Genomic DNA, 20000 nt, shown 5'->3' with positions numbered 1-20000 from the left:
CACAGAGACATTGTACATTCTCCCAGCGGCGGCTGGGCTGTTGTTCCATCCGATGACAAGGCCATTGTTTACGGCGGCATATTAGCGCAGGAAATGAGGCACGGGTTCACAGGCTTCCTGTCGCAGTCAATAAGGATTTAAAGCTTAGTTGCGTCTTTGCAGGCTTTGTTGTCGCGCTGACAGAAATCGGTTGTGAAACTGCCCCAGTACTGCTGGATTGGTGCAGAGTCGTTGTCTGATCTGCATTGAGACGGGATGAAACGCTAGACAGGGGGAGACTGAGAGAAAAACATTAATGCCGTGCATGGTGATACGTGGCTGGCTTTTTTTGAAGGGTGTGTGTGTTTCGGTCAATGCAAACGTCCACACTCCTTTCTGTATTCTAATATACCCTCTATTTTTCGCTAGGAATATCTCCCTCCCTCCCTCCTGGGGATTTCTCTCCCCTGAGAAATACATACTCTCTTAAATGTCTGTGAGAATGAAGAAAAAAGTACGCCTACTGCAAATCGCAAGTGTCAATCTCTCTAGCATTGTATTTTACCTCTGGTATGTAATTGTCCAAATGGCCTTCTTCAATTCAGTTGTACTTACAGTAATGGTATCGTGATGCATAGGTGTTTATCTGGGCTAAATCAGTACCCTTGAATCCTGCTCTTGCTGCTGCTGCTGTATTCAGCCCAGTGACTGCTGAATAGTTAATGGGCTTCTGCCCAGACCTGCGCTCCCTTCCATTCTGCAGGCCCAACAGGTGGGCACGCGTTCTGGCCCCTATTATCTCTCAAACATCACACACCTGCCACCGTCGCCGGGATCCCGGTCCAATTCCCCCGGCGAGCCGCTGCCTTTCCACACCACCTCCTGCCGGCTGGGGCACTCTCGCTCTCTCTCTCTCTCTCTCTCTCTCTCTCTCTCTAACACTCTCTCACTCTCTCCACACCACCTCCTGCCGGCTGTGGCACTCTCTCCACACAATTTAGCCCATTTCAGGGGCGACCTTCCACCTCCCCCTGCTGCACACACGGGTAAATACGTGGTTGGCTCACACTCTGCCTTTGGAATAGAAGTCATCTCAAGGTCAACACATGGAGATTATATGCATAAAAAGCCCTGGATACATTGTTCTTCGTTCAGAATTGTTTTGATCTGACGGTTAACCTCCCTCCACTCGTCAGAATGTTCCAAGTCCACTGCACGCCTCATTGAACCTCATTGAGTAAAAATGAAGTGCGTGCCCTGGGAAAGCCAAAGCTACTATTTCACAGGAGAAGCAGTGGCTTCTTTATCTTCATGAAGCATCGTCCCCCACGTGCCAGCGCAGCTCAGAAATCACATTTCGACAGGCCACCATATGGACTTGTGACCTGTGGAGATCAATACACAAAGCCCTGGAGGTAACGTGGCCCTAATGAGGCGAATTGAAGAGCCTTGGAAGTGTGATCACTATTTCTCCAGCAGTCATTTGTTCTTTTAAGAAAAGATCAATGTCCCCCTGCTGGATGACTGAAGGCCCCCAGTGGGATCAGGGGGACGGAGTGGGTTGGAGGAAGGGGAGTGGGTCGCCGGTGGTGTTGCTGGCTACCGCTATAAAGATTTCATGAAGGGGTTACACAATATAGTTTGCTCCTGCTTTGGCTGTCAGTCCACTGAAGACTGTCAGAGGGCAGCCCGCATTAAGATATAATGTCCCTCCACTTGTTTTGAGCCCCCCTCCCTTCATTTCACGGCAGATCACTCCTTTTTAATCTCTGGCTGAAGTCTTCACAGCTAATTAGTAATTTATGAAGGAGTAATTAAGAGACAAAATGAAGTAACACAATCAAAGACCGAAATAAAAAAATCTTGCCATAATGAGTGAATTATCTCGACTCAATCTAAACTAGTCTCGGCCTCCCAAATACTCTGCTTGTTCATCACCAATGTTAACTCACCTCGTTATCTTACATGCGTCCTCCGTCTTAAACATATTTCTTATACTTGTGCTAACTATCCTTGCATCCCCTCTGTGTTGGCGTCGGCTGGCGCCGGGCACTGCCAGCCGGCCTCAATCTGCCAGCCGTCTGTCCTCGGCCTGAGCCAGCGCCATCCCACACCTGTGCGAACGTCTGTCCATCTCTCAGATTGGCACAGGTGGCCTGTTTTGATTGGCATACTAATGCATCTGAATTTTCCCAGCATTGCTAGTGCCTCGCTGTCACCGATTTTTCCCCCCCTATGAACGCTGAACGTAGTCCAGAGGCCACCTTCCTCCTCTGACAGTCCGCTCACAGACCAATGATGGCCACTGAAGGCAGTCTGATCTAGTCCATCATTACTGTTAATATCTGGTGTCTTTGGAATCTGATGCCAGGTAATGTATTGCCAATGAAGATGAATGAGGGAAGCTGTGAGCTGCTAATTGCTGGGACATGCTGTCTGACTGAGTCTGAGAGAGAGAGAGCGAGAGAGAGAGAGGGAGGGAGGGAGGGAGGGAGAGAGAGAGGGAGGGAGGGAGAGAGAGAGGGAGTGATTGGGAGAGAGGAAGAGAGAGAGAGAGAGAGAGTGGCTGACATGCCATGCCAGGCCTGACTGAAAGCCTCTTATTTTCACTGCTAATGTTTAAATCACATACAAAACTAATATCATATAAGGCTGAATGTTTTTTATTTGAGAAGAGTACATTTTTGCAAATGGTGAATTTTACATTTTTAAATAAATCAATGTACCTGGAATGTACAATGGAAACCATTAATATATTTCATATATTTAAACATAGGCACCAACTACAGCAATGAAATTAGAACTATAGTTAGTACACTATTCCTACGGAATTAGAGAGTGCCAGTAGTACTTTAATTCCCATTCCTTAGAATTAGGGAACATAGAGTTTGTCAGTGGAGAGGGTCAAACGAACAGTTGCCTCCCCCGCTATTGTGAATCCTAGAATGCCGCTCAGTCGACACAGGGGCAATAGGGTACTTCTCGGTGCGGGCACCTCCGGTCGCTAGTGCTCCTCTGGGGCTTGCCTCATATGGCCTTACGCCCCCTGTCACTGAGCCTTCGTGAAGCCACTTTGTGACATCGTAAATTGATTCAAAGTTACTGACCTGATCATTTAATTGGGCACAAACTGCCTTTATAAAGCCAACCTGCTCTTACTGGGAATCCAGTTCAACGGCACCACCAATACACATGAACAATAGGGTGATCGGTCTATAAATGAACTACTGGCACGGATCCATAGCAAAAGTGCTTATCTTATCGCCACAGAATTCCTTACCAATAGTCACTTTGTTTTAGATAGATTTGGTATTACACAACTCTGTGATTTCCGAATGATTTATTTCTTGCATGTCAAAAGGTAGTTACCCCTGTAAACTAAATGATATGACGGAACTGGACTGAAACACAATGCTGGTGTTCATTTTGTCAAAACCATTTCAGCCAGTTGGCTCACTTTTGTTATTCCTGTGGGAAGTGTTTAAACATGGTTACCGTCACAAACTCCATTCGCTTTATCCCAAATGAAATAGATCAGTAACAAGCAGCTCCTGTGTATTGGACATAACTTTTTCCATTTCATATGCTTGTAAATTGGTTTCAGGACTGGTAAAAGTGTTTTGCACTGGTAAAAGTGTTTCACATCTTGTAAATTTGTTTTTCCTTTTGTAACTTTTTTGTTACTTTTGTGACTTTTTTTTTCTTAAAGGTTAATTTGTTTTAACCTTCTCAGCCACCTTGAGTTAGGCTCAGAGCTGGGGGTAAACTTGAACTCTTGGGAGTCCAAGGCCTGTTAGACTCTTTTAGGTACTCTGGCATGCCTTGATCTGTATACTGTATACTGTATACATCTGTATACTTCACCTAACTAAAAACACTGATGCAACAGTGCCATGTAGGCTATGGTTATATTCTAGAAAATGTCAGCAAAAATAACATGAGATCAAATGTTTTTTTTATTTTTATTTTAATCAAATGTAGACATACCCTTACACAAACCTACTTTAAAAAGGTAGTCAGTGCAAACTGACTGTCTCTGGAAAGGATGTCCCTGATGGCTTTTGGCTGCTGGCCCACATCTGGATCTGGACACATGATTTTCTGTCCCATCTCACGCATGAAAACAAAACTCCATCGACTTCAATGCGTCTCACGCCAAAAAAATACACCTGTTCACAGATTCTCACGCCAAGTCAGCCTTTAAAAAGACTAGTGCAGTGCCCGTAGGAATTATGCATTCTGTAGTGTTAGCAGAGTTAGCAGTGGTCTAGGCTAACCAGCAACGTTGAATATAAAGCTAACTCTTATACAAATACAGCAAACTACACTACAATATACTACTTTACATGGTAATGAGAGTTGGTTACATGCCAGGCTCATACGCATCAGCTGGGGTAACATCTATGACGACGATTGTTCTATGGCTATGACATCATTCACATTGCGCGGGTCCGCCCCTCTTTCTCTGAATTACTGCACTACGATAAAACGATAAAATACAAATATGTCGCGAACTATGAATTCAGAAATCTTCAAAATCAAGGATGCACAGGTTCATGACATGCGTAAGCTACATGCGAAATCTCATAACTAACGTAACTAAGGGACGTCAGGGAGATACGCCCTAGACAGACTGACTGACATAAAGACAGACAGACAGACACACAGAGATTTCTGGATTTATAGATAGATGGCAAATGAGAGCTGTGGTAGATCAAAGAAAGAGTAGCTCCAGTATCGGCACCTAGCCTATGTGGGCTCAGCCAAGCAGATGGTATTCAGCAAGGTATCAGCAAACACCTGCCTTGCTTTGAAGTGACATAATGGCTTGATTGTTAGTCTGTTTGCTAAATCATTTGATTCCTGGATGAGAGTGTGCAGTTTTATGTCAAGGACAAACTGCACAGGTCCCATGTGTTGTGATAATACCTGTCAGTGGCCATTGAATATTGCTATTATCCTATACTACTATATGCTATTATCCTATACTCATGGAATGGACTCAAATCATGGACACTCAAGCAAAAAACTGAATTTTATACAAACCCACCTCTTGAAATAAAATTTTGAACATGCATTATTATTATTTATTTTTTAAATCAGCTTACAACACATCCCCTATAATAGTAACCGAGCTCCTCACGTACCTCGTAGCCCAGGCCAAAAAATTGTGAAGTGATATAAAATCATATCATTGCATGAAAACAACAGCCGTTCTACACCAGTCACTTTTCAATTACACCAGGTGAAGCAGAACAGACTTGCTCTGCTGTTATCGACTGTGTTCCTCTCTATCAAAGTACAAGAGAAAGAGAGAGAGAAAACATCCTCTTGTTTAAGCCTTGCTTTTATATAAGCATGGTTGCCGGATTAGAAAAATTAAGCTATCTTTTTTACTTTAGTGGTATGCTACAACTCATATTTCCATGAGCAGTCAGGTGTATCATTTAAAGTATCCTACTTGATTAGTCAGGTCTTAGAAGGAGGAGGGAGCCACACGTTTCCTCAATATGTGCACCAGGCAAAAGCAGATGAGCGCAGAGGCCTTCCCCAATTCCCCTTTGTGTTTATATATTTTTAATTCTTTCAGAGGGAAAACTGTCAAGCATATCCAAAGTGCAGGACCAAAGAATAATTATGTATGTTTTAGTAAGGTTCTGTGGTGACGATATGTGCTACGCTTTACCCGTTTCTAATGTGAAAGATTTTAGACCTTTGCACAAAACAGATTTTGATCATCAGAAGGTGTATCTGGTTCTCAGAAGTGAAGAGAATGGTACAGGCCAAGCTGCCAAGGCACATATTCTAGACCTCGCAGGTAAGTTATTTGTCTTCGGGTTCTTTGGTTGTTTTCATAATTGAATTGTTTGAAATGCATGTCTTTTGATTTATCTAAAAGACAGTGCATGATCTCTTTGCCATTTTGCAAGCTTTCATTCATGCAAGACTCTCTTGAGGATGTTCGTTTGTAATGTATTTCTTAGGCGTTTACCTTTCCAGTGCAGTTGCGTTAATGTAAGCTAAATAAAGATAGCTACACCGTGTCAACACGTAGCTGCCTATATATCGTGACTATGTTTCTTTGAACGTTCAAATGCACCAGCCCATCGATATAGAAAACAAACCGGTCATGTATTTTGCCACTGGTATGCAGGCAGCTAGCTACCCCAAATATACTGACAGTTCTCATCATCCTTATGCTAAGTTGCTTTACCAACTAGCTTAACAACTAACGTTTCCTTTACGTGAATGTGTTGGGCCTTGTCATGAGACGAGGGATAATGGTTCAGGTTAGTTTTGATATATCACTCTTCATCTTATTTCTGAATGTGATCGAGTTTGCTGGTAGCTTGCTAAAGTTGATCACATTAGCTAGCATTACCTTAAGCCACCAAACTGTGAAAGTTAGCTAGCCTGCAATGGAAGTTAGCAAACTAAGCTAAGTAGCATAGCAAGCTAATCTAGTTGATGCATGCATTCACCAGTAAGACTTAAATTACAGTCATGCATTTGAGTTAAATGTTTGTTTATGTAATCATGTAACCTGAAGTGCATTTTAAACATTTGCCTTGACACTGTGGAAATAGCAAGTAAAATTTGCAAACGCTGTGCTGTTGCGCTAGCCTCTTTAGCTACTTCCAAAACAACGTTTTTGCATGTGCAGACTTTGCACCGTACGTCTCTGATAGCATCATACTTAGCTAGATTACTAATCCTCATTCCCGTTTGCTAAACCAGTTCTCAAACGGAAAGGATTTCAGATCCTGTTAGGACAAGCATTGTGTCTGCTTTGGTAACTTTTGATGTTATTTTGGCTTGAATTGTGGTTGTAATATGCTACTACGCGACGTAATCAGCAACGCTGCTGCTGTCAGTCAAACGTTACGCTTATAGGAAACAGTTCGTTATTGCTTTATATATTGTAGGATCTGTTGTACGAAACTAACAGTAAGCGGCTATATTTAAGTATTATTCTCAATTCGCAAATTGGGGAAACCTCTTAGACATATACTTTGGAAACCCTTATGTCTTGCACTTTGTCTCTTTTTCGTCTTCAGTTTATTTTTGTAATTCCGTAGTTGCATCGCTGACTCTTTCACTTTGCATTGCAGAAAATATAGAAGAATTTGAACACAGTATTATGCAAAAGAAGATGAAAATTCCAAAAATGTCTTCAAGAAACACAGGAAGCATAATTGGAAATCACTTTGGGGAGGAGCGACTGCCGCTGAGACACAAAAAAGTAAGCAAGGTAACACCTGAACTCATTCATGGTAAAAGTAACATTACAAATGCCTCACATTGCAATATGTTGTTTGCAGTCTATTAACATATAGGCCTACGTGTTAATCGACCACCCTGCTTTTAGATTAACCTGCCTGACATTTTTTGGTTGAAAGCTATATAAAATAGATTCCATAACTGCCAGTATGATAGTTTGATAGACTCTTCTTTTTTTTATGTATATGTAATGTAAATAATTCTTGGCAACAATTTCATTTGAAAAAAGACATTCACTTACAAACAGACAAGGGGAAGGTCATACACTGTTTTTAGTGCTAACCATTGTTATTATTTATCAAACTTTTAAATGTGGACCACATTTCAGCACTCTGGACAGCTACCTTTTTGTGCTAATGGTCCTTTTCCAAACAAACAAATCACAACATTACTTTTTAAACTAGTACAAGGCTTGTGACATGTATCACTTTCTCTCAGTTTGTTGAACTTTGTGGCCTACAGTGGTTTTAGATTAACATTTTATTTATTCAGGGGACACCTTTTGTCCCAAGCGACTCGCAGAACAGTTCACATATTAATTTCCATCACTGTTTCCTGGGTCTTAAAACCATGATATGTTAGCACACTGTTCTTCTAGCTGCAGGAGCTAGCTTCATGACGCCTCACGTTTGTCTAGGCCCAGGCCCAGGATGTGGCCCGCCCCATGAGCACAAGCTCCTCTAAGAGCCTGGCAGCCGTGGTGGCTCGCTTGGAGCGGAACGCCGTCAGCTCGTGTCTGGAGAGTGAGGAGGACCTGGAGGAGGACAGGCTGGCCCTGGGGGAGGAGGAGGAGGAGGAGGAGGAGGAGGAAGAAGAAGAGGAGGAGGAGGAGGGGGGGGGGGACGCGGAGGGCGACAGGGAGGGGGGGGGCGAGGCGATGGTGCCACGGGTGCTGTACGAGGAGCTGGTGCACAGCTACCGGCAGCAGGAGGAGGAAATGCGACGGTTGCAGCAGGAGCTGGAGCGCACACGCAGGCAGCTGGTGCAGCAGGCCAAGAAGCTCAAGGAGTACGGCAGCCTGCTCACAGAGGTCAAGGAGCTGCGCGACTTCAACCGCCGCCTGCAGGACGTCCTGCTCATCAGACTCGGCAGCGGTGAGAGATGATAAACGCACACGTGCTCACCTCCCATATGTACGCACGCATGAACACACTTTCCCATACCCACACAATATATATATATATATATATATATATATATATATATATATATATAAATTATCCATTTACACAAACACACACACACACACACACACACACACACACTCTCTCTCGCACACAGGACATGGGTGGTGACATTGGTTGTACAGACCCACAAGCTGTTCAAAGTAGTGAGTTAGCAAGGCCAGAGTGGCAGCACAGGTCCATAAGAGGGCCAAGTACCCGAGCTGTGCTTAAAGCACTGAAGGACATGCAAAGCCGGCAGATATTTGAGTTGGGTAATGCACCCCAGTCCCAGGGGACCGTGGTAATGAGACAAGCATAATAGGGCCAAGAACTTGAGCTGTGTTTCAACCCGTCCGCCAAGACCAACACAGTAGCGTATTGTTAAGGGTCATCCCAGACAGCCGAAGAAATGGAGTACAGCCCCTTCGAAAGATATTTAAAGTCGACGCAAATTATCTGTGAAGGGTAGGTGAAGCCCCCCCCCCCCCCTTACTTCTTCTTAAAAGGTTATGTAAAAGAGTTGATGTAGGAGAGTTAATCGGGTGAGTGAACCCAAATTCCCCCACACCCCTACCCCCAGACAGCACAGGAAGAGGGAGCAGAAAGGAGAAGAGGGAGCAAGGAGCAGAGAGGAGAAGAGGGAGCAGGGAGCAGCGCAGAGGGAGCAGGGAGCAGGGCCGGGTGATTCCTGAAGTGAGGGCATTAGCTCAAATGTCAGCTGAGCGTTCTTAAGAGGACACAGAGCGCCGCGTGGCACTAAGCTAGCCCAGGGGCCAGCTGCCTGCACCAGGGCTCCCGGCACATGGCAGGAGGCAGCCAGACTGTCCGACAGGGAGAGAGCGAGGGAGAGAGGGAGGGAGGACTGGAGATTAAACTGGCCAGGGTGCTTTAGGGTCAGGAATGTAGTGCGCTGACCGATATTAAAACTCATCAGCTACATTAGGGCTTAGTGTGGCCAGCCAGCGAGCCAGCTTACTGGGGCTAAAATAACCCCCGGCTGTCTCGAAGCACAGGGGAAGCCGCGTTTCAGGCAGCCGTCCAGCTCTAGACCAGCCAAGCACTCTGGGAAATGCCAAAGACCACAACGTGACGTGCCGCGCCGGATGAACCAAATCTGGGAACTTTGTGAACAGTGTGCAAATGTTTGCTGTTTTTTAATAGCTGCTCTTGTGGTTTGTTGTGGTTTTGAGTTTGTTGATGCGATGGTGTGTTATGGACATGGCCCGTCTGTGTCCTCTCCACCCTCTTAGAGCCTATGCACGACAACGGCACTCAGACAATCAAAGAGGTGGTGGAGCCCATCATTGAGTCCCAGGAGGTCTGCAGAGAGGAGGCCAACACCAGCTCCAGCCACTCCCCGTCCCCTCGAACCGTCTACACCTTCAACGATGGCAAGGTGGGGCTCCAACTCCATGCTGTCGCCGAGTTGTCTTCACTTGTGTCCTGCTGAAGTATGACTGCTGGTGTTCGTATGTGCAGTCAAGTGGCCATTATTGAACCTGCAACCGGACTGGACCCTAGTATGTATCTGACCCTTCACAAACTGGCCTGAGCTTGAGGTTATTTGTAATTTCTTCAACTAACTACAGTCTTTTGTAGTTTAGGTCCTTCTTCTCAGGTTTCCCCAGAACAGATTGGGCTGTTTGTGTAATAGGCTGGAAAGTGAGCGTGCGTAATTGTAGGTAGATCGCGTCAGCCCCGTTAATTATTCGTATCGCAGGATCCTTAAGTACCATAGTTGATAGGTAGCCCTTTAAGAGCAAAATACAGCCGGCACAGGAGCAGTGAAAAGCCTGTCTGCTGGCTCCGCTCCTAAACCACATTAGCTGCATTGGGGAAAGCTGTTGGATGCCAGCCTAAAGACTTCTCAGAGTGATAAAGGGATTAACACACACGGTGGTGGCCGCCTCGTGCCCCACTGGAGCTCCTCTAGAGCACCACTAGACGCCCCAGCGTTTCACCCAGGGCAGCAGGGTTCGTCTGGAAGAGACAGAATATGACAAAGCAGATGTCAGACTGCACAGGATCTGAAATATGAGAGAGAAAGAGAGGGTGGGGCGGGAGAGAGGTCGAGCGGGGGGGGGGGGGGGGGGTTCTTTCGTGAACAGATCTCCCTACTTTGCTAGGGACCTTGATCATATAGGTATTATTTATTAAATGGTTATGGAATGGTTGAATATCAAATTAAATATTAAAGTTATTCCATGTTTGATGCTAAACAAAGCACTAGGAATAGGTCTGACTGCACTTTCTAATTTTCTTTTTATGAAATAATTGTTTTCTGTTTTTTTTAAACGGGACGCGAGAAAATGCATTGATTCCTATGGTACGGCGCGCTTTGCGTGTGCGCCCTTTCTCCACCACGCGCTGCGTCTTTGTAGCGTTTTTTAGGTGCGCTTAAAAGTTGAACTATTCTCAACTTTCCAGCGCAAGGCAGGGAGGCACGGGTGGTGTTAGGCCGTAGCCACCAAGGTTTCATTAGGCAACAACACACATGGGATTATCTATGGAATCAGATCAATGCCATAAATATTTTGTAATCTGTAATATAGATTTTGTATCTTTAATATTGATTTTGTATAGTGAAACCATCTACACTTTCAAAACCTATCTACAGATATGGATTTCAAATAAGAAATGTATCTACACTTTCAAAAACTATCTTCACTTTCAAAATATATTTACAGATACGGATTTCAAAAATGAAATGTATCTACACTTTCAAAAACTATCTACACTTTCAAAAACTATCTTCACTTTCAAAATCTATCTGCAGATACGGATTTCAGTTACGGATTTCTGTTACGAATTACAAAATCTTTTTGGCACTGTTTTTACAGCCTTTCTAAAGAGCCAATCAGAGCTTTTGGCAGATTTTCTAAAGCGCCAATCAACCCATTGAATCCTGTACTGACTAGCCAATCAGCGCTAGCTTGCTGGGAACTGGGAAAGTTGAGTGAAACGGTGTATGCAGCAGTCATCAGAGACCGAGAAATGGCACAAGTAAGAAGTCCTATATTTGGAGTTGTTAATAAATAAAGTCATTGTAAAACGCACAATCAGTCAGTGGTTTTCATTCCACACTTCGGTCCACCTGTTTCAAAGAAGCTTGTCGTTGTATGGAAGATATTAGGATCTGCTTTGGTAGCTAACTAAAGCTAACGTTAGCATTTTCGTGACCGATCTCCTATTCACATTTAATTAAGTTAACCATGAACAGTATTCATATGACCCATCATCACGATGAGAACATTTAGCAGACAGACTGCTACATGCAAAGTGATGGTGGGGGTATACCGTTAAGTGCATATGCATCCTCAACAACTGGATAATGACCAACCTGATTTCAAAACCACCTTGCAATGTCATTTTCGTTTCTTTTCATGGCACTTTGGGGTAGCCTATTTGTAACCATTTTCTGAAGTCTTCTTTATTGTGTATTTTTTGTGGAAGCGAGTTTTCTAGCGTATCAGTGGAAGAGATATATGAGGCAGCAAGCTGGAGTTCTCGCCACACTGCCATTAGATTATATTTGTTAGATGTGGCTGAGCTCAATTTCTTAGTTACAATGCGTTCTGCAGCCAAGCGATCTCTGAATCGCTAGAGCCTAAGATTAACTAAATAGTACAGCAGGTGTTCATCAGCCCTTTGGGCCAGACATACATGCTTGTTAAACTTCCCCCAAGGCGTTCGTACACCGAATTTTATTCAAACCATGCGGGGGAGACCCCAGATCTCTCCCTAGGCAGAGCGGTGGCAGATTTAGGATATAACTATTGAATAATGAGCGGGCCAGCAGTTGCCAGCAAGCTAGCGCTGATTGGCTAGTCAGTACAGGATACAATGTGTTGATTGGCGCTTTAGAAAATCTGCCAAAAGCGCTGATTGGCTCTTTAGAAAGGCTGTAAAAACAGTGCCAAAAAGATTTTGTAATTCGTAACAGAAATCCGTAATGCGTAACTGAAATCCGTATCTGCAGATAGTTTTTGAAAGTGTAGATACATTTCGTATTTGAAATCCGTATCTGTAGATAGGTTTTGAAAGTGTAGCTGGTTTCACAGATACTAAATCTATATTACAGATACAAAATCTATATTACAGATTACAAAATATTTATGGCATTGATCTGATTCCATAATTATCCCTTACCTACCGCACTCCCACGAGTGCTATATTGCTTTTATAAAACAATTCTACAGTCAACAAATTAACATTTCAACCCGAAGTTATTGATTAAAAATGGTTTATTTCGCATTGTTTCTCCGCAACAAAAAATAGTTCCATTGTCAACGTCTTGGTTTGGAATTATAAGAATTTTGAATGCGCTTTCATCGCGAAGTGATTTATTATTAGCTGTGAAAAGTCTAAACACCAGGCTGTTTTGGCCGCTGCACTTTGCCAATGCGTTACTGAAGCGTCTGCGCCTGTAAAAAGACGCTTATGTGTATTTGAACCCTATGGGTACTATTCACATTTTATTAGCTGACATGATTAATATGGTTGTATGGGATTGCGTCTGCCTGCGCTGGTGGTAGTAGCGGTATCTGGGTCATAAATGACGGTTGTGTGTGATTGTGTCTCTGGTGTGTGTCGTCACTGCAGGTCCACCTGAGTAGCGAAATCTGGGACATAAATGACGGTTGTGTTTGATGGTGTCTCTGGTTTGTGTTGTCATTCCAGGTCCACCTGAGTAGCGGTATCTGAGTCATAAATGGCGGTTGTGTGTGATGATGTCTCTGGTGTGTGTCGTCACTACAGGTGCACCTGGGCGGAGGAATCTGGGTGGAGGAGGAGAAATGGCACCAGCTGCAGCGTACGCAGGGCGACTCCAAGTTCACCAAAAACCTGGCGGTCATGATCTGGGGTACGGAGACGCTGAAGAACCGCAGCGTCACCGGCGTGGCCACCAAAAAGAAGAAAGACGCCCTGCCCAAACCCCCCCTCTCCCCAAGCAAGCTCAAGATTGTCAGAGGTACAGAATAGCCACACGGCCTCTTCATGACATGCTACAGATGGTCATATATACATTACTCCAAGCTCAGAAAGGCTTCGTCACGTTGTCACTTCCATTGGCAGCTGTGTCAGTCACAGGAGGTGTGCATGCTTCCTGTTTATTAATAATGCACAGACTTGCTTCATGGTCTGTAGAGGCTCTTTTGTAACATTCCGGTTCAATCGTACAAAAAGCCAACAGTACATATGAATAGTATACATTGAAATCACGTACTTTTTAAATTGTGTTAATTCTGTCGCCGTTTTGCCTTGCAGAGTGTCTGTACGACCGGGTGTCGCAAGAGACGGCCGACAGTGCAGAGATCACGCAGCGCTTATCCAAAGTGAACAAGTACATCTGTGAAAAGATCATGGATATCAACAAGTCCATCAAGAACGAGGAGAGGAGAGAGTCCAAGCTGCTCATCCGACAGACGGTCAAGATGGAGAACTTCCCCTGCGATGGCATGTAGGCGGCTGCACCCGCCGCCACCACCCGTGTCACCGAGGCCTCTTTCAGTGGCCCTCAGACTGCCATACAGGAAAAGGGTGGACACAAGTCGTCCGTTCTGCCGTTTCGAGATTCTCATTGGTGCCCGAAAGAGGCCTTTCTCCACCCCACCCCACCCCCCGCCCTATCCCCCTCATCCCTAACTAATCTGTGCTCGCCCGGCAGTCTCCCACCCAGCCCAGCGCAGCCAGTAATAAAGAGAGTGTTTTAGGTGTACAGTATGAACATGAGGTGGTGTTAGAATGGGGGGGAGGGGTTTGATAAGCAGTAGGGATTTGGGGATGGCAGAAGTGTGTGTGTGTGAGGGGGGGGGGGGGGGGGGGGTGGGGGTTGACAATCGGGGTTGGTTATCATGTTAGTGTGTGAGACAGGAGAGATCCTTTAAATCTTGTTATAACAGAATGTGTTGGGAACGTGAACAGATGTTCTGTGTCAGAACAGGACCGCGGGTCCTCGCGTACTTTGAAAAAGAACAGGCCGATCTGTCCCTTTTTTTCGTCTTCTGATTGGCAGGAAAACCTATTGTGTGTAGTGAAACATGCTGGTTGGAGGTTGACTGTTGAGGAGTCTGTAGAGGTGGCTAGCTAAGACTCCCTCTCGTGAAAGAGGAGACTCTGCCTTGCTGTTGGTACTTAACGTGGAGAAATGGAGCGATGCACTTTCTAAACAGGGTTTTTGAGAAACTCTGCATGTCTTAATCAGTCGGCCCCTTTTCCACATTAACACTCTGCCTTTGAAATGATGCCTGCAGCATTATTGTAATCTACTTTAGGAAACAAATAAAAGCGAAACACATAGCCCACATGCCATATACTGATTATTTCCCTCGCCCCTAAAGTATTAAAACGAGCAAAGCACACAAAGGGTTTTCTTAACAGGCACCCTTTAGTGTAGTTCTGTTTGGTTATTTTGATCCATCTGATGGATCAAGATTAAAATCGCAGTTTGATTTGAGTTGAGACTGATGTGGAGAGTCAGTATAAAGTCATCCTAGGACACAGTAACTGAACACGGAGGACATGAACAGGCAGTGCACACTGGAGAGGGCCTATAGAGTTGTCAATCAATGGGGACTCGGTTCTCTGTCTTTTTATATATACGGTATATACAACTATATGTATAGCAAACTGTGATTGTAATGCAAGTTGATATTGCTTAAACTGCACTTTGGTGTGTGAATGTCGAGGGATGATGGATAGCTGCGCTGGGATGGGCAGTGCTGTTGGACACCAGAGCTGTGAAAAAAATGTGGTTTTATCTCCTTCCTCATCTGAAAGGAGCAGTATCCTCGCTCACGTTCTCTCTCGCTGTCCCCACCCACACCCCCTTTCTTCCTCTCTCTTTGGTAGAGCACATCATTGTGAAACATGCCATCCAAAACGTTCCTCCCCCCCCCCCCCTTTAGGGTATGGTTTGTTCAAGAAAGAAGAGTCTTCTCATATTGCAATTGTTTGTTTGGCTATCTGCTAAAAAAAAAAGAGAAAGAAAACAAACTTAATGCTACGGATTGAATTCTCAACTGTGACCATGTTGCTAACTGTGAATCTCGAGCAGATTGGCCATGCTTACCTTGTCATTTTTTTAGTTTTTTGTTTGTTTAATGGTGTCTTTCCTCTGATTCCTCAGCTCTCTTAAGCTATCATGTGTGTCGAGGGCAGAAAGGAGAGAGTCAGTGTATATTACCTTCTCATTCTTACTCTGACTATGAACATTTCACCGGTTGGTTTTTTGTTTGTTTGTTTGTTTGTTTGTTTATTTTTTCTAGGTTGCACCTTATCTCTCAGTTTGTATCACATAAGCGGTGACTTCTTCAATTATGTCTCGTCTTGGCCAGCTAGTATCCTCCGTGTCTTATTGTGTCCTCTCCCCCTATTGGCTTAAAGCTTGGCACATTTATTTTCTCTTTTTTATATTTGGAATAGTGATCATATCTACGTTTTTAAGACGAACATCTCTCTCCTTCTGCGGCGTCCATTTCACAAAGCTGTCTCAAAGAGAACCGACCGTATCTTAAAAATTGTCCTTAATGATCCCTAGTGAATCACGTGTGGCTGCTGGAGGGTGTTTGTGTTTCCACATGTCACATCGCTGTGAGATGCATTCGCTTTAGGCTATGTTAAGATCTACAGTCACATCGAGCCGCGCCCACGGAGGACACTCACTTGTGCGACTGAGCAATCATCTGTTCAAACTGTAGCACTTTATACCTGTAGAAAGATCTCTATTGCCGTAACAGTTTAGTGTTGGCCTCTTCGACCAATATATATAAATATATATATTTTAAAAGCAAAAGAAAGCTAAAAAAAACTTGGTTGGCGTTTAAAAAGCATTTAAGTTTGAGTTGCCTGAGTGGGTCTGAACCGGCCCCGTAGGCTTGGCCATTGTGTACAGCACCACGTGTTTTCACTCAAGCCAGGAAGTCTAAAGCATCTCTCACTCTGCTCACTGTTCAAATGGGTGTTTGACTTCAAAAGAAATCTGTGAAAGAAAAGATGACCTACTTGTTGTAACTGTTTTTTCTTTTTGTTTGTGTGTTTTTTCAAAAGCAACTTTACCTCCACAAGTTATGTGCTTAAACAGCATTAGACAGACCCGTGTTAAACAACAACAACACAACCCGGCAGTTTTCAAATTATATGTATTTAATCTTTTTTATATCCAAAAATGTCATGTCCTTGTGCACTCAGCAAAGCCCCACTTATTCAATGACATTGTTGAAATCTCTTAATACGGAGGATGCTGGGTACTTAGCAGAAAGAGTGCGGTGTCTTAAAGGAAATCAGATGTGCTGAAAGTGTGTGTGTGTGGCTTCTGAGGGGTTTATCTTGTCCTCCCGTAGATTTGAAGCTGATTTGACTCTGGCACTTTTAACCAAACCTATTTTTTGAGATTACAAAACGAACAACAAGGTTCTTAAAGTTCTTAAAATCTGAGGTAATGGCCATACATACTGAATAGTTTCATGTGTAGTTAGAACTGCCATGTTCCCTGACCCGGGGATTGCTACAGCGGACGCTGTTCATTATGTTAACCAAACACGAAAAAGCACTTACTGTTTGCTTGCTGCTGTCCAACACAATTGATTCTTGAAGATAATTTTCTTTTTCAAATGAATGTGTAAGACTGATTTGCCATATTGGTTTTACAGGAAAAGACAAGCTCATTCTTGCCACAGTTATAGGGGATTGTCAACTGTGTTGGAGGTTCATATTTTTATAAGAATATGTTCTAATATGTCCCTAGGGTGATGGTCCCAAAATCACTACGCTAAATGTATTTGGTTGTCCAATATCTGTAGACAGCAAACTGTGAATGGCCACCATTGCTACCCTCTGAATTGTGTTGCGGTCATGAATAGCGTTGTTGGAGTTTAGGAGTGTGGGTAGACGGGTTCTCAGCAACTGAGGGGGCTAAGTAACTTTTTTCAAAGTGTTGGCCATCGGACAGGACCATCTTTATCCTGGAAGAAAGAAAACTTGCGTGTTGACTTTGAGGTGTGTTGACAAACGGTGTGTGTCTGTTGGTTTCGATCCATGGGGAAATGTTTGGAGGGAGATATCTACAAGCCAAAGCAAGGAATGTTGTCCCTTTGGAATTGAAAGCTGTGGGATCCGCTTTGGTTTATCTTGCACAAGAATAGCCCTTGCCAATGTTATTACAATGTTATCTTCGCTTACGCATAGGCTATATTTTTATGTGACTTCAATCTCATACGACATACTGTGCTGTTTTATCTGTACAATATCTCCATAGTTCCCGGTGGATATTATGGTATGTGCTCTATTCCAAAAGCATTAAGGTGTGAAAGCTGCAGTGAATGCCATATGAATGCTGATGAACTTGTGTAAAATTACGCTACTTGTTTGTTTTGTTGTTTTGCTTACCTGTTTGTTTGGTGTTTGTTTCCTTATTTCCTATCATTTCTGATGCCAAAAAGTGGGATATGGGTAATGAGCTGTAAGTGATTGGGTTTTTCTCCTGCCCCCACTCTGTGACGTGCTCTCAGAGATTTACCTCCAGGAGCCGGCCCTGGCACTGATCCGCCCTAGGCCCACGCCAGTGTCGGCAGCCTAACTCTATGTCACGATGAGGACCAGGCCACACGGATACACACCCCCTGACGCCCCCCCCCCCCCCCCCCCCCCCCCCACATGCCAAACCACTCACAACTGCCCAGTGTTGCCCCTCTCCCCTCTGTCCACTGCCCTCCGCTCCAGCGGTCTCAAGCTCAATAGTACTCCACCACAGGAGCCACTTCACACACACACACACACACACTCTCACACACACACACACACTTGTGTAGTCCGAACCAAACCTCAGTCTCTTACTCGGGTATCATGCAGCGTCCCTACTCACTTTGGGACTCTAATTTATGTTAAAGAAAGGATGCATTTGTAGTAGTCGGTTTAGAAAAGGATGCATTTGTAGTATTTGGCGAAACGTGCTAGATTAAGGTTGTTTTTATTCTCAACGTCATGGATTTAGTCATCCTTGTTGGAGTCAGGGAAACATAATCCAGTATCACAGTCCTACCTCATACGCTTCTCTCGTGTTTGTAGGTGTGCTTTTGGAAACCCAGGAAATTGCCCATATCATAGCACTCTTGTATATACCGTATATAGACGTCTATTACCAAGCCAACCTCATGTGAGAGTTGTTATACCAGGTGACCGATGATGCTGCTTGTTTGGCATTTCAGGTAAATCACAGGTGTGTATAGTGTGATGTATCTGTGTTCTGTCATAGTTCTATATTTGTATTCTGGTAAATGTTTTTTCTTTACAGGAGTCTGATTTTAACTGGTCGATGGTGCTACCAGCAAGCATAGGTTAACTAATCTGTGTCTTTTACCTCAAATGGTGCTAACTTTTTACGGTTTTAATCATCCAGTCATATGCAGTCAAAATATTCAGACGTTAATATTCACAACTTTCAGTAATACTCACAGAAAAAAGAAAAAAAGATTTTAATGTAGAAAGTGTCAAGCCAGTTCAGGTTCTTGTTAATTACCTCGTAGTTGTCCTCATACGTGATTTGTAGCTGTGATTTTGTAGCAACAGTAGAGCAGTGTGTCTGTGTAGGCTTTCTGTCAAAACAGTTTTTTGTTTTTATAGGTAATTACCCATCTAAACACACACACACACACACACACACACACACACACACACACACACTTTCAAGTTCTCTGCAGTTACCCCCCAACGCTGTTTTACACTGGGCCACCCCGTACCGGACTGGGCAGTCATAGTCAATACTGATATGGTCCTTAGCAAACCAGGTGTGGAGTTGGACAGCCGGAAAGGCAATGCTGTTGTACTTCCTCAAAGATGGGTTAAAACGGTATGTGTTTGTGATGGTGAAATGCAGTGTACCTGAGGTTTGGTGTTACCACAGTAGTACACCCCCACCACCCCCCCCCCCCCCACACACACACACACAACTTTTCTGGGAGATGCATTCAATTTATTTGTGTGTGAGAATTTGCATTGTAAATCAGCTGAGATGTGTAACTCACTAATGGCAGAGAATTGCACCCTCAAAGTCATTTGAAATTCCTTTTCTTTTTTTAATCGTGTCCAAATAAATGTCCCTATAAACCCTATTGAGGGTTGTCCAAGTTGAACATTAACTTTGTATAGCAACATGAAACTTTTTATCGATGTATACACAAACTGTTAAAAAAACGTAAAATGATGCGTCACAAATGTGTTTTAATTTCAACGCTTGCACGGTGGCTTTAGTGGAATCGTGTGAATTCTACTGAAGTGCATCAGGCTGAGTGAACCAAGTGCATTCTCCTCCCAAGCCCCCGGCCCCACTATGGCCACCCACCTCCCCCTCCCCGCTGCTGAGCTTAGGGGGAAGGTAGACTCACGCGTACTAAATAATATTTTCCAAAAAGAAATGGACAGAAGGAGTTGTTGGGGGCTGTCCTTTTGAATAACTGTGAACATGTAATATTTAAAGGTTTTTGTTTTTGTTTGTTTGTTTTGTTTTTGGGAGGGGCGAGTGGTGGCACTTGACCAGGCCACATGCTTCCCGTAGCCGGCTCCTGTCCTGGATGTTTC

The 20000-nt window shown here is 44.0% G+C and overlaps 2 protein-coding genes across 2 annotated transcripts in view; both read left to right on the top strand.

Annotated features, from left to right (window-relative positions):
* The window catches only part of agbl4 (AGBL carboxypeptidase 4), a gene marked incomplete at both ends in the record, with an annotated part of 551901 nt that overhangs the window by 404135 nt on the left and 127766 nt on the right, over positions 1 to 20000 (top strand). The window lies entirely within an intron of this gene.
* bend5 (BEN domain containing 5) lies at positions 5586 to 14209 on the top strand. The gene is made up of 6 exons (XM_080833733.1): positions 5586 to 5797; positions 7092 to 7222; positions 7898 to 8354; positions 9677 to 9822; positions 13185 to 13398; positions 13695 to 14209. Exons 1-6 carry the CDS (start codon positions 5617 to 5619, stop codon positions 13889 to 13891), a joined length of 1326 nt encoding a protein of 441 aa, XP_080689859.1. The 5' UTR covers positions 5586 to 5616; the 3' UTR covers positions 13892 to 14209.

The sequence above is a fragment of the Sprattus sprattus genome (assembly GCF_963457725.1).
Source record: "Sprattus sprattus genome assembly, chromosome: 2".
Taxonomy (NCBI): Eukaryota; Metazoa; Chordata; class Actinopteri; order Clupeiformes; family Clupeidae; genus Sprattus; species Sprattus sprattus.
The sequence above is the reverse complement of the archived record's forward strand: the minus strand, read 5'-3'. Positions and strand labels throughout refer to the sequence as shown.